The 13,768-nt window shown below is 41.8% G+C and overlaps 1 protein-coding gene and 1 long non-coding RNA gene across 2 annotated transcripts in view; one reads left to right on the top strand and one right to left on the bottom strand.

Moving 5' to 3' along the window:
* Positions 1 to 4,070, bottom strand: part of LOC125481607 — a 12,807-nt gene extending 8,737 nt beyond the window's left edge. The window contains exon 1 of the long non-coding RNA XR_007261408.1: positions 3,983 to 4,070. This is a non-coding gene — a long non-coding RNA (uncharacterized LOC125481607). The remainder of the gene's footprint in view (positions 1 to 3,982) is intronic.
* A 77-nt stretch (positions 4,071 to 4,147) lies between these two features.
* LOC109910711 (cytochrome c) lies at positions 4,148 to 12,614 on the top strand. Its single transcript, XM_020509947.2, has 3 exons — positions 4,148 to 4,282; positions 5,995 to 6,178; positions 9,702 to 12,614. The coding sequence occupies exons 2-3, from the start codon at positions 6,010 to 6,012 to the stop codon at positions 9,848 to 9,850; spliced, it is 318 nt and encodes a 105-aa protein (XP_020365536.1). The 5' UTR covers positions 4,148 to 4,282; positions 5,995 to 6,009; the 3' UTR covers positions 9,851 to 12,614.
* Positions 12,615 to 13,768: the final 1,154 nt, after the last annotated feature.

Below are 13,768 nucleotides of genomic sequence, written 5' to 3'. Positions count from 1 at the left end.
CTCTCCCTATTTATTTCAGAACCCCCTTCCCCTCCCCCTTTTCTGATGAAGGGTCGAGGCCCGAAACGTCAGCCTCTCTGCTCCTATGATGCTGCTTGGCCTGCTGTGTTCATCCAGCCCTGCACCTTGTTGTCTCTTAAAGAAATAGCCTTCAGCTTCACTAGATACCAAACTGTCCCAGTTCAGTTTGCTTATATGACCACCTGTCATGCAACTACAGGGATAGCTCCAGCACAGTTGCTAATGGGGAGAAGACTCTGCACCAGGTTAAATCTGATTTTCCTGGACCTGGGAGGAAGGGTGAAATGGCATTAAGAACACCAATGCCAGACACAAGACTCCCTTGCTAAGCAAGGGGACAGTTTACTTCAGGAGACAGAGCTTGGTGTAGCAACCACAAAATGGCGCTGCATGGCTAATAGGCAGGTTGATACGAGGTTAGGTCCAGTGATATATAAAGTACAGTTAGGTGCGGCGATCCTGAACAAGCATGTGGACTATACGAAAGCTACAAACTCACAAACAGCGCAGGAGCAAATCTGTCCAGCCCCTTGGCAGCCTTTCCGACTGTTCTGGAACCTGTGGGTTCTCCCTCTCTATCAAGCATTGAAGATACCTCAGAATCTGAGATCAACACGGTGGATGTTGCTGCATAAATGTCTTTGCCATCTGAAGTGCACCTCTTGGTGCAAGAGACAAGCTAATGTGCATTATATGTCATCCATGTCAGAGACAGAATTGGAGACCTGACCCAGTGCTAAAACTCCCCAGCTGCAGCTACAAATAGAAAAGAAACAGCATATATCCTCAGACTCAGAGGGGAAGAGGTGTAGTGATTGTAACAAGGTCAGCCAGGTAGACCTCAGCCCAGGTAGGCTAGAGGAATCGAGACCACGATCAGATCAGCCGTGATCTTTCTCAATGGTGGAGCAGGCTTGAGGCATTGAGTGGCCAACTCTGGCTACTAATTCATATGTTCATCTGTTATCCAATTACACGATTGGTATCAGTCTGGGGTCAGGGTCTTACTTGGTATTGATGTTTTTTTCTTTATTCATTAACGGGATGAGGGCATTACTGGCTAGGCAGCATTTATTGCCCATCCCTAGCAGTTTAGAGTTAACCACATTGCTGTGGGTCTGGAGTCACATGTAAGCCAGACCAGGTAAGGAAGGTCAGAGATAGTAGGAACTGCTGATGCTGGAGTCTGAGATAGCGGGGTGTGGAGCTGGATGGGCATGGCAGGCCAGGCAGCATCGGGGGAGCAGGAAGGCTGACATTTCGGGTCCAGACCGTATACATATCACCCCATCAACCTCCTGATTCAATGCATCATTCTCCGCCACTTCCGCCACCTGCAATCTGACCCCACTACCAAGGATATATTTCCCTCCCCACCCTTATCTGCCTTCCGGAGGGACTGCTCTCTCCGCGACTCCCTCGTCCGCTCCACACTCCCCATTAGCCCCACGACCTCTGGCACTTTTCCCTGCAACCTACACCTGCCCCTACACCTCTCCCCTCACTCCCATCCCAGCCCCCAAGAAAACCTTCCACATTAAACAGATGTTCACCTGCACATCTGCTAATGTGGTATACTGTATCCGCTGTTCCCGATGTGGCCTCCTCTACATCGGGGAAACCAAGCGGAGGCTTGGGGACCGCTTTGTGGAACACCTACCCTCGGTTCGTGACAAACGACTGCATCTCCCAGTCACGAACCACTTCAACTCCCCCTCTCATTCCTTAGATGACATGTCCATCCTGGACTGCCTCCAGTGCCATAACGATGCCACCCAAAGGCTGCAGGGACAGCACCTCACATTCCGCTTGGGAACTCTGCAGCCCAATGGTCTCAATATGGACTTTACAAGTTTCAAAATCTCCCCACCCCCGACCTCAAGACCAGCCCCTCTCGTCCCCGCCTCCTTGACCTGTCTGTCCTTTCTCCCACCTATCCGCTCCTCTCACCTCACTAACCAACCCCACCCCCACTTCCTATTAGCCTCATCCTCGCCTCCTTGACCTGCCCGTCTTCCCTCCCACCTACCCGTCCTTCCCTCCTCACTGACCAACCTCATCCCAACTCCCTACCTACACTCACCTGTACTGGCTTCATCCCCGCCTCCTTGACCTGTCCATCTTCTCTCCACCTATCTGCTCCTCTATCGACCTTCTATCGTCGCCTCCCCCTCTCTCTACTTATTTCAGAGCCCCCTTCCACTCCCCCATTTCTGAAGAAGTGTCCAGACCCGAAACGTCAGCCTTTCTGCTCCTATGATGCTGCTTGGCCTGCTGTGTTCATCCAGCCCTGCACCTTGTTGTCTCGGATTCTCCAGCATCTGCAGATCCTACTATCCCTGATTCAAAAGACCTCATAGAACATGAGTTCCCTGATTGGGGCTGTTAATCTGGTCCAATCAGAAAGTCCTGGCTGACAGATATAAACAGGAATATCAGAGGTTCTGTTTGCTCTGAGAGCTAGCTCTCAGGAAGCAGATCAGTGTCAAGGACTCTCTATGTGTAAATAAAGGATGAATTAGTGGTGTCATACCAATCTCTGTTGAGTCATTTCAGCTCCAGTAAGCTGGTCGTGAGACTGTACATACAAAATAACCAAATGTTGGTATTAGAAAGGGAAATTTTCCCATGAATGGTAAGATACATTTCAAAACATAATTCAGCATCATGAAATAAAGTTATACAAAATATGCAATTGATGTCATTACCTGTCATGCGTTAGAAGCAACAAATAGCTGTGAATATAGAAGCAAAATACTGCAGCTGCTGAATATTTGAAATAAAAACAGAAATTGCTGGAGAAACTCAATTGCTCAATATGTTGGTTGTCTTGGAGAGTTGGTAACCAAAGCATAACAGTTACATCACAAGACAAGTAATTCAGAAGTTGAAACTAATGCTGTGGTGATAGGAGCTCAAATCTCATCACAGCAGGTGGGTAAGTTAAATACAATTAAGTAATTCTGGAATTAAAAAATGGTAGTGGTAATGGTCATCACAGAACTCATTTGCTTCACTAATGTCTTTTAGGAAAGTAAATTTGCCATATGTCCCACTGGCAGGACAAATCACTTGAGGCATACCATTATGAGGGAGTGGCTCTGTGAGGCCACAGCATTGCGTCCAAACCCCTGATTTATTGTGTAATAAAGTCAAACCTCCTGATGATTACCCCTCCCACACTCCCTCAGCTGATGAATCAATAACACTCAATGTTGAACAACATTTGGAAGGAGCAGCGAGCAAGAAATCAGAATATACTTTGGGTGGTGGAGGGGGGCGGGGGGCGTCCTCAACGTCCATTACTAAGAATCACGCAGTGACGCCACCAAATGTTTTCTGTCAGATTTAGTCTGCTTTAGGTATAAGAGGCAATATAAGGATAAAGCCTACTCGAACTCATCTTTATCAATCTATTGGCATAAATGCATCTGTCCCTGAAGGTGCTGATCGAAGGGAACACCGCACTGTTCTTGTGCAGCCAAAGTCCTGTTTTGTAAGAGCATTACAATTCTGGAACAACCTCATGAATTGCCATGGGGCTGCTGCCCATAGGCCATGAATAGCATTGTGTGGCTGGACTTAGTTATGGTATGTATGAATAGCTAGACAGAAGTGCGTGTACTGAATAGTTTTTTTAATAATCCAACAGCATATATGTAGCAGTTACCCTGCATCAGTGTGCATTGGATATAGGTGGTGATTCCCCTGCATTGTTGTATAGTTGTACGTAGATGGAGGTAGTCCTATATCAGTGTATAATGTATGTAGATAGAGCTTGCTCTGTATCTGTATATATGTGGAGATTGCCCTTGAACAGTGCATAGTGCATAGTGCACACCGATGGAGATTGCCCTTGAACAGTGCATAGTGCATAGTGCATAGTGCACACCGATGGAGATTGCCCTTGAACAGTACATAGTACATGTATATGGCGGGCTCAACAAGAGTCCCTACTTACCTCACACATCTCTCTCTCCAGCGTCGCGCTGACACACGGGAAGTACATGCGATGCATTATGGGCCGGGCGAGTTACGCAAGCCTGATGGGCGGGGGCGGCGTGCGTCGTACTGACTGACGGCACTGTGACCCAATCAGCGGCTCCGCCATTGCCAAGGTGGGTCACTACACGCAATGAGCGGGCAGAGGAGGCGGGACGTCCTGTGCGCCCTCACATACGCTCGCTGCTGCCGCTGATATAATCAGGAGCGCGGCCGGCGGAGACGACCTTGAGTGTGGGAAGTGGCGGTTCGGAGGAAGGTGAGGGCCCGCGGGCATGGGGATGGTGGGTGTTTAATTGGGAGCTGTCGTGAGCCGGCTCTCCTGCTTTCCCCGTTTGCCGGTGAGCTCTCCGCTTGGCTCTTCACGGGGTTTGACCTTCCCTTCTCCCGGTGGCCTTCCCCGGGCGCACACACACAAACTCTCTCCCGCCCGCTGGTCCGGCGTCAGGTTTCTAGTTCCTTGGCGGTTTACTGCTACTGCCGCCCGCAAACGTCCTCCGAAGGAACTGGGAATCTCAGCGAGGGGACACGGTGGCCTGGTCTTTAGCTCCAACCCGGCAACGTGGCTACTCTCTGTCCCTGAGCCTTAGGGAGGGCGGAAGCGGGCTCAATGTCATTGAACATCTTCTCCTGCAAGGAGTTTAACAATTTAGTTCTGATCGCAGGATTATACCTGCAAGACCTTCAAACTTTAATTCACGTTTAACTCCCGTGGTTTCTCTTATACAACTGTTTGACCGTGGCGTGTGTTATCCCCTCTCTGTCTTTGGTATCGATTGCAGTCTTGCCTAACCGGAGTTCCCAGAAACGGTGGGGCTGCCTGTCGTCGGACACGGAGCACAAGAAGCAAGCAATATCTCGTTTCTGCCCCTTCATTCTACTGTTTTGAGGGCTTTCTTTAAATAAAGTGTTTAAAGACACTCGAAATAAACTCATTAGTTTTGTCTCAAGGTTTAGCATGATCTTTGGTTTGTCCTTGACTCACTTTGCTCCACCTATTCCGAGCTGTGAAGCACACATGATGAAATTATGACTAAGAATGAGCCGTAAATTTCGCTTAAATGATTAAGTTGATGGAAGGAATTTATAAAGTTGGGGAAGGAAACGTCTTCTGGAAATGCTGTTAATGCTGAATGGGCCTCAGTCACATGACATCTCTGACCTATACTTTGACCATACGCTTTACTTCCTGCTTCTGCACTATTACTTGTGGAATTACTGAAGATCTGATTTTTACCTTCACTAGTAGAATAGTAGATATTGCCTCTGACCATGCCACAACTCCATACTCTGGCAATTAAAGTGGAATTTCAGGCTTGCCATTCTGTTTGACCTTGGGATAAGGTCCAGTTTAATTCATTTATCACTATTTTGCATTTCTTGTCAATTTTTGAGTTTCTGACCTTCCTCCGCCTACTTGCTGAGACATTGTTTGTTACCAGGATTTAGTTGTTCCAAAACTGTTGTGGACAGCCTTTTATGTCCCATCCTCCATGAATGCAGTACCTCTAAAACGTGGCTGCTGTGGGCCAAATGTACATTAAATCCTTTTCCCTTGTCTTTTTTTACAGATGTTGGTGTGCACTAACTCTTGGTCCAATATGGTGAAGCCCTCTACTTTTTAAAGTTCTACCAGCTCTTTGATCTCATTCTGCTTTGCTTTAATTTAGTTTATGCTTTCAAGCTAGGTTGAAGCTTGTGTTAACAGTTCATGTTTTGTCATTACTACACTTTTTTTAAGCTGTAAACTGACTACTTCAAAACATTTAGGTCCATAATTGTTGTGGATAGTATCATGTGCTGAGGATATCAAGACTGAGTTTAGATAGTAACATGTTTATATGCTGTGCTTTAATCATTAAACATTCATAATTGAAGGCACAGCTCCTGGATTTTTATTGTGAAACTTTTTAAATTAGTAGTAGTACTGATTATGACTAATGCTTCCCTTACCTTTTCTCTCCCTCCAAGCAATTATAGAGCAAAATGGGTGATGTAGAGAAAGGCAAGAAAGTCTTTATCCAGAAGTGTGCACAGTGTCACACAGTTGAGTGTGGAGGCAAGCATAAGACTGGGCCAAACCTGTGTGGTTTATTTGGACGGAAGACTGGACAAGCTGAAGGATTTTCTTACACTGACGCAAATAAAAACAAAGGTATGTAACTTTTTGTGTGATACCTGAGATAGCAGCTTTAATTTCACAATTTGTGACAATTGAATCTGTAGTTGCATAAAAAGCTAACATGGCTTGACAGTGTTTTAATAGCTTCCAAGTGGGGCTTCGCATCCCAATTGGATTTGGAACTGTTAAGTTGAATACTTCATTGGATTGTATTAATTTTGCATGTTTTTAATTTGCAAAACTGTTCAGACACTAACTACATGATGAGTAGCTAGTTGAAGTATTTTCCACAATGTTAATTGAGTGAATAAATTTGAGAAACTAAGCTTGGTGTCCTTCAAAAAGGCATTTAAGCTTGATTTGAGCAAATGTTTAAAGACTATAGCGAACAAAACTTACAAGCTAACTTTGCCCACCTGAAATTTTAACCTGACGGTTGTTTCCACTCTGTGATCTAGGCAGACCTGTTGGCTTGCTCTGATTAATCACAAGTACACTTTCCTCTATTCCTAACTGTCTAGATTTGGCCAATTTGCTTTTTCATGTGATTCCAAACTCTCAATGTAGCATATTTCTCATTTGGCTGCATCTCCAAAGGCAGAAGATGCTTATTCATCTAGATAACTAGATTACTTGGTTGCAATCATTGCTGGCCTTACATTGATAACTGCCAGTAAAATATTGACAGTTACTTAATAGCTACAACTGTTGAATAGCCTAGTCCACCTTGGTCAGAACCATTTCAATCCTGTCCCTGACTGAAGTTTGGCAAGATTCAAAGTGCCATTGTAACAATGAGCAGGTTGTATAGGTTATGGATGAAATTGAGCTGTCAATCTGAGACTGGATTGTCCAAGGCAACCCACTTTTTTTCTCAACATATAGAGGAAGATGATCTAACTTTTAAGATTAGATATGTCACTGCAGTAATTTTGAGTTTATTTGATTCTTGAAGCATTTTAAAGACCTGGAGTTTGGCTCTAGTTTAAGACATTGTGAAAGTTGCATAAAATTGTGTGAAGCTAAAGTCTGGTTGTATACCCCTTGTGTTTATTGAAATTGCACAACTTTAAGTGCTGACAAACTAGCTCTAGATAAAGAACTTGCTTTGCACAAATGAAATTTAAGTTGGTGATTATATTGCAATCCTACAGACATGGAATGCATCCTAAAATGCTGAGGGAAGTTCTGACCTATTTTTGCGTTAGGATTTGTATTAAAGGACAACAGGGTTCATTCCCATACAAAAGTCACTAAGCTACTGGACAAGTACAAAAACTTTCTAAATGAATAGAGTACTGATGTTTGTCTTGGTGCAAAGCTTTAATTATACAGTTATTTAGTTAGATCGCTACTGCATTCTATCCTAGACAATATAGGCCAGGAAGGAAATATCAGCCTTGGAGTGACTGCATCCAGGTCCACTTGTGTAAGTGGGGTGAGAAGTTGTTAGACAACTAGATCCTTTTTTTTAGAAGTCTTTGAAGATGATAAAAGATTGTCTAGGTGGTGAAGAACTTTCTTCCTTCTGGAAGATGCAAGTTAAGCTGGCTATGTTAAACTGGAACAATTGAGGGTTAATGTCAGAAAATGCTGCTATACATCACATTTTTAAAGTGAGCAGAATAAGATATAGGGGCATTCAGCTCATCAGCAATCCTCCTAAGCTCTCCTTCCCCAACCCCCTGTGCACACTTCAAAATTCATAGATACATTAACTTTGAAATTGTACCCTGTGCCTCAAAGTCCAGGCAAGTAATGTATATCAAAAACAAATTGAGCCTCACTTCAAGATTGCTGTGTAGTTCCTTCTAAAGTTTTTTTTTATATCCTTGGCCAGCATTATGTTGTACTAAAATTACTCTCTCATGGGGATCAATTTGTGGCATTAAGTGTCAGTTTTAAATATTTTCAATCAGTTTGTTTTAAATGTATCGTAACTGAGGCAGCTGAAACTTGAATTGGTCCCTGCTGTCTCAAAGGTGGAGATGTAGCCCAACGGTAGTATGTTTGTTTTTCCTTCTCTTCTACCCCGAGACACAATGAATTAATGAAACATTGCTAGGTCTGATCCAGTTAAATTTATTAATCTCTCAAAGTGGAAAGAGCTTGAATGGTGAAGAAATTAGTTCTATATAGGCCCTGATGTTAAAGGAACAAATGATGGGCAGGAGGGACCAGTAACTGTAGACTAGTGAGCTTAATCCCAAAAATCTAATATCTTTTGCTAAAGCAGCATTGATGTCTTAAATTTAAAAGTTTGACATTTGTGTACTTAAGAACACTTAACAATTGCATAAAAGCTGGTTGAGCTAAGCATGAAAGATCTTGACAGTGGGCTGGAGTCCTCAAGAACAAAATACAGCACCTGATGTTTTTTCAACCCGAAGTCTGTAGACCAACTCATTGGTTCTGTTCTTGCTATTAGATATTCTGCTTTTTTTGTCTAACTACAGTCCTTTCAAGATTTGTGGTACTGTCCTTAACTTTGTGGTAGAATGTCATCAGGTTGTAGACCTGCTTGCTGAGTCGGTGTGTTCGATTGCAGACGTTTCATCACACTGCTAGGTAACAGTCAGTTTCTGGTGAAACTATGTTCTGTCCCGCTTGTTGTTTATAGGCCTTGGTTTTCCTGGGGTGGCTGGCATCACTTCTGGTTCTGTTAAGTGGCTTGTATATCAGGTCCAGTTCAGTGTTGGGGTTCTGGTTGGAATGCCAGGAATTCCCTGGCATGTCTCTTTGGCTTGTGCTATTATGGCTGTGTTGTCCCAGTCAAATTCATGTCATTCTTTGTCCGTGTGTATTGAGACCAGTGAGAACCGGTGGTGTCCCTTGGTGGCTAGTTGGTGTTCATATATCCATATTGTCAGTTTTCTTCCAGTTTGGCCGATGTGATGTTTCTCAGTCCTTGTGTGGTATTTTTGTATATCACATTAGTTTTATTGGTTGTGGGTATGGGATCCTTTACATTCATCAGTAGCTGTCACAGGGTGGTCTGTGGGCTACTGTGATACCTACAGGTCTGAATAGTCTTGTCTGTTTGTCTTCACTGGAGGTGCACTGATGTGACCTAGCAGGGTGACAAAATGTCTGCAATCAAACACCAGCTGAGCAAGCAGTCTACAACCTCACCCACAACCTGAGGTACAAATCTCCTCAAACTTAATGTCATCTGCAGGCAGAGAGTTAGCTTCCATGTATGCTAATTGCATAAAACTGGATTCATCTCTTTGAATACCTTCCATGATTTGTTTTGATTCCATCACAGGATGTATCTATGTTTGAACCTTGGTTGTGAATTTAAGTAACTCTGCCCATGTTTCATTAGAGCACTTTCAGCAATTTCTGAAAGGTAATCAAGTATAGCTGCTTTTGACCATGGCCACCTAGGCTAGGAACACTGAATTTCAAAACAATACTCCCATTCCCTCCTAAGACTTAGATCTGCAAGGCTTGTTTGCTTAGATTTGAGCAACAAGGACAGCTTGGCTTAGTCAGCTCTTTTCAGAAAGAAGATACTTTGTCTTCCACTTGAAGATGGTGCTTTTTTTTCCAGGTATTACTTGGAATGAGGAGACACTGATGGTCTACTTGGAAAATCCGAAGAAATATATTCCAGGAACAAAAATGATCTTCGCAGGTCTCAAGAAGAAGAGTGAGCGTGAAGACTTGATAGCTTATCTGAAATCTGCGACAGCCAAATAACTATAGAACCTGATGCCTTATTTATTGATCAGTTTAGATTTGACTCCTGATTGAGCAACCTCAGTGGTATCATTAATGTTGCAGTTGAATTTTTAACGACCTATAGGTTTTAACCATGTGTCCAATTTTTGGCATTCTCTACCATCCTGTAACACTGCACTATTCAATTTTAAACTTTGAAATCATTGATCCATTCAACTAGTGAGAATAAAAGAGACTGTCAAACCACTTTTCATTGCATTGTCACTATACTGTAATTGCCATAGGAAAGATTGTAAATATGCTAACTTTATTGGGTTTTCACAGATTTCCTCTTCCTACTGAATTCAACTAAAGCTATTTGAGTCAAAGCCAGTTAGTGCTATAAATTCACTGGTTCTGCTGAATTAACCACTCAAAGTATTGTCTGTCTTGGGAGCAAGTGTAATATAAATTATGGGTAATTTTGACCTCCAAAGCAGTAGAAGGAAGATGGTTGAACATTTCAGTCAACCAAAGCAGGTTTAGAAATATATCATGTCAGGATTGATATTTTAATGGTTCCCAGAATATTATTTGGTGCCCTAAAAGGTGCATGTTGCAACACGAGATTGAGGTGTTAATTCTGAGCACTTGCTTGCCTGGCAACAACACAAATGGTAAACTGCAGTTTAGTTACAATTACTGGAAAAATTGACATTAATTTATGGCAAATGTTAAGTTTCTGTTTCAGAGCTAAGTTATTTGTGCATTATATTCAAGACACCAAGTTAGTGTGTGTTCTTTGGCTTTTTTTTCCTTCTTTTTGCGGGTATTTGAATGATGTGTTTTCTTAAAATAAGTATTGTCTGCTAACTGACCAGGGAGGGGCCAGTGAACCTAACAGAATCCCAACACTTGTCTATTTCTTGGTCACAGCCAAATGTTAACTTATCACTAATCCATTTTAGATTTGTAATTAATGAATATTCAGAGTCAAATTGTCTAATTTCATAGGAAACTTGTAACAATTATTTAGATTATCCTTATTTGCATATATAGATACAATAAGCATAGATGGTAGCAAATTTAGATTCTCTCATCTGCATTATTACTGTTAGTATAGTAATTGACTCTTGGTGCCCTTCCTAATTAGGCTTCATCTCAAGTGACCCTTTGGTATTGGTACTGTGGTATGCTACCACCTCAGTCACTGAACCAATTACTAGTCCACTTTATTCCATAACTCTTCAAATTTTTGATAGGAATGAAGTGATATCGACTTCTCATTCTGAATAATGTAACGGTTATTCACTGCTTTTGACTTCTGTCACCCAATAGTATAAATACCTCACTTAAATTCACTTTTTTTATAGGCCAGTCAGTCAGAACAGTTCATCTAATTTGCTAGTTGCAGTTTGTTTTAGACTATTGGTGATGTCACTTTATTCATGAATCAATGCATAACATGAAGATGGCCAGCATCTCGAGTCCAGATATCAGTTTTCTAATTGCCCTTACTTAGATAATTGAATAACTGATTAAAATCCCAAAGGGCAATAAAGTGTGCACTTTCTCACTGAATGTGAGAACTCATTGCTTCTTTTGACAATTATATCACAATAGGGGCTGTTCTTGTTCTGTGCGGTGTCCTAAGACTGGCCTTTTGGTGTTGTAATGGGTCTTTTTTAGTACCTTTTTGACTATCTTCACTGATTTGGATTATAGGAAGCAAAATAGAAGTTCTACTTGCACAATATAGAGCAAGGTGGAAGAACAGGTAGCCAATGATAACTATAGTAGTTGAAATAGTTTAATTTCTAAATCCCTTAGATTAGACTATTTGAATTTACCAATCTGCAACACTAAATTTCATAAGTATTTAAATTTAATTGATTTCAAACAAGTTAAGCTGTACTCTAGTGATTTGCTGATATGTTTGTTTCAAACAAATGAAAATTTCAGGATGTAAGAATTACTTGTATATACCATTTCAGGTAATTACAGCAGCTTGTTAATGGAGCTGTGATAACTCATGAACTAGGTTGCTCAAATGGCTGCCTTCATACATTAACTGTCATGGAGCAATTGATTCAGCCAAATTTTCTTCCCCTTCCGAACTTGCATTCCCTGGTTGCTTAGAGCCAAACATTTGTTTGTGTCAGCTAACAGTGGGGATTTGTGGACTTGAGAGTTTGTAACATTGCCTGACTGAGAGCTCATGCTTTGGCTATGGTTCATGGGTCTCTATTCATGCTTGCAATGTGGTTATTCCATGTTTCATAACTGTAAAGCAGTGGATTTAGCAGATTATTTGTCTCCACTTCAATCTTGTTCATGTGATTGGACATTAAATATTTGATCCCAAACTTGCTAATTGTCATTTTCTAATGGTAATTGTAGTTATAAATGCTTAAATCAGTCAATTTCCACCTTGTCAATGTCCTATCATAGAATCATACCTGTGACCAATGCTGCAAAACATCTAGTCTATAGAATTAATGATTCCTTGCAGGCTTTGTTTGGCCCAGAGCTTTAAAAATCCATTTTATCAGAGGGTCATCTTCAAAATGTAAGCAGCAGCTAGAAAACTACTCATTCAATTTTGGTTCATTTCACTCTTTAGACCTGTTGCAACTGTTAGGGACTGTTCTAGCCCCAGTGCATAAGCCAGAATTTGTTTTCCTCAACATTCTAAGTGCAGTTTCAAGATATAACTGTGACCGCTGGATCTTTTCATATCTGCCTCCACCTTTTTTTAAAAGATGAACTGAGGAAATGGCTAATAAAAGAGTCTTTATTGTAAGTGTCTGAATTAATTTGAATATTATTTGAGTGCAACTAATCTTATTCTTCTGTAATGTGCACTTTTTCTCAGCTCTGCATCTAACATCCAGCTTGAGCCCATGGTGTTAGCAAATGTTTTTGAAGTTTTAGTGGGGCTTTCAATACAAATGCAGTTTCTATTTACTTGGGATTTCAGTTGGTGAAGCAGTAGTGCTTGCCATTGCACCAAGAAAACTCATTCCAGAGGTCTAACCTAAAGTCACTTTCCCTGAAGTAAAAGGATTTCCAGCAGTAGCATCAAAACAGAATAAACAGCCAGTTTCTCTTTCTAGGTAGTGGACCAGGAAGTGAAATGTACTGGTTTTTTTCTTTTTAGTTTTAAAATTTGAGAGCTAAGCTTCCTGACGATCTGCAAATGGGAGTAAAGTAGATGTTTTTCCCTTTATTTGATCAAACAGGTTTTTGTGTTTTCCTGGTTCTCAGCACCTGTGGTAGACCCTGTGTGGAAGATGTCTCCTTCAGGACAAAGCCAACAGAGTTGATAATGGTTTCCCCACTAAATGCAGAGTATATAGTACTGCTGTTAGTGCTTCTAAGTGGTGCTGAAGGTGGAGGAGCATTCCTACATCACTTGAGGCAGAATGGGCAATGGTGATTTCTTTACTTATGTTTGACCTGATGTCATGCAACTTCATAGGGTCACTGACAGAAGGCCATTTGCTCTTGTCTGTGCTGTCATCTCTGGAGTGGCATAGGACATGGCCAGGGATGTTGATCAGTGTTTGAGATTAGCCTGAAGACTGGCAATGATTGGCAGGCTGTTCGCTTAGTAATAAATGAGACGAAGCTACCAAATACTGACATGAAATGATGAATTTGCAGGGTTGATGAGGCAATGCTTACCTTGGACCCACAATTGTGATTATGAAGTCATTAATCAGCTTGTTGGCATTCAGTAAGAATTAGTACAGATACAATCTCCTGCCTCCTTCCCATACTCCTGAGCACCATTTCTATCCAAAATATCCAGTGCCCTCCTGAATGGACATGTCTTCTCTGTATTCAATACTTATTCTAAATTATTAGCTTTTCCCCCTCATCACCACACTTTTTTTTTTTTTAAATTTGCACATCACTTTAAATCAATGCAGTCATTCCGAAACAAGTGGGGTC

Source organism: Rhincodon typus, unplaced genomic scaffold (genome assembly GCF_021869965.1).
Source record: "Rhincodon typus isolate 14 unplaced genomic scaffold, sRhiTyp1.1 hic_rhity00002756, whole genome shotgun sequence".
Taxonomy (NCBI): Eukaryota; Metazoa; Chordata; class Chondrichthyes; order Orectolobiformes; family Rhincodontidae; genus Rhincodon; species Rhincodon typus.
Note: the sequence above shows the minus strand (reverse complement) of the source record. Positions and strands in the feature narration are given on the sequence as shown.

Bases quoted from the DNA above. Each gene is read 5' to 3' on its own strand.
- LOC109910711 (XM_020509947.2), top strand. From the start codon at position 6,010: ATGGGTGATGTAGAGAAAGGCAAGAAAGTCTTTATCCAGAAGTGTGCA. The intron at 6,179-9,701 runs GTATGTAACTTT...TTTTTTTTCCAG, and splicing joins TGACGCAAATAAAAACAAAG to GTATTACTTGGAATGAGGAG.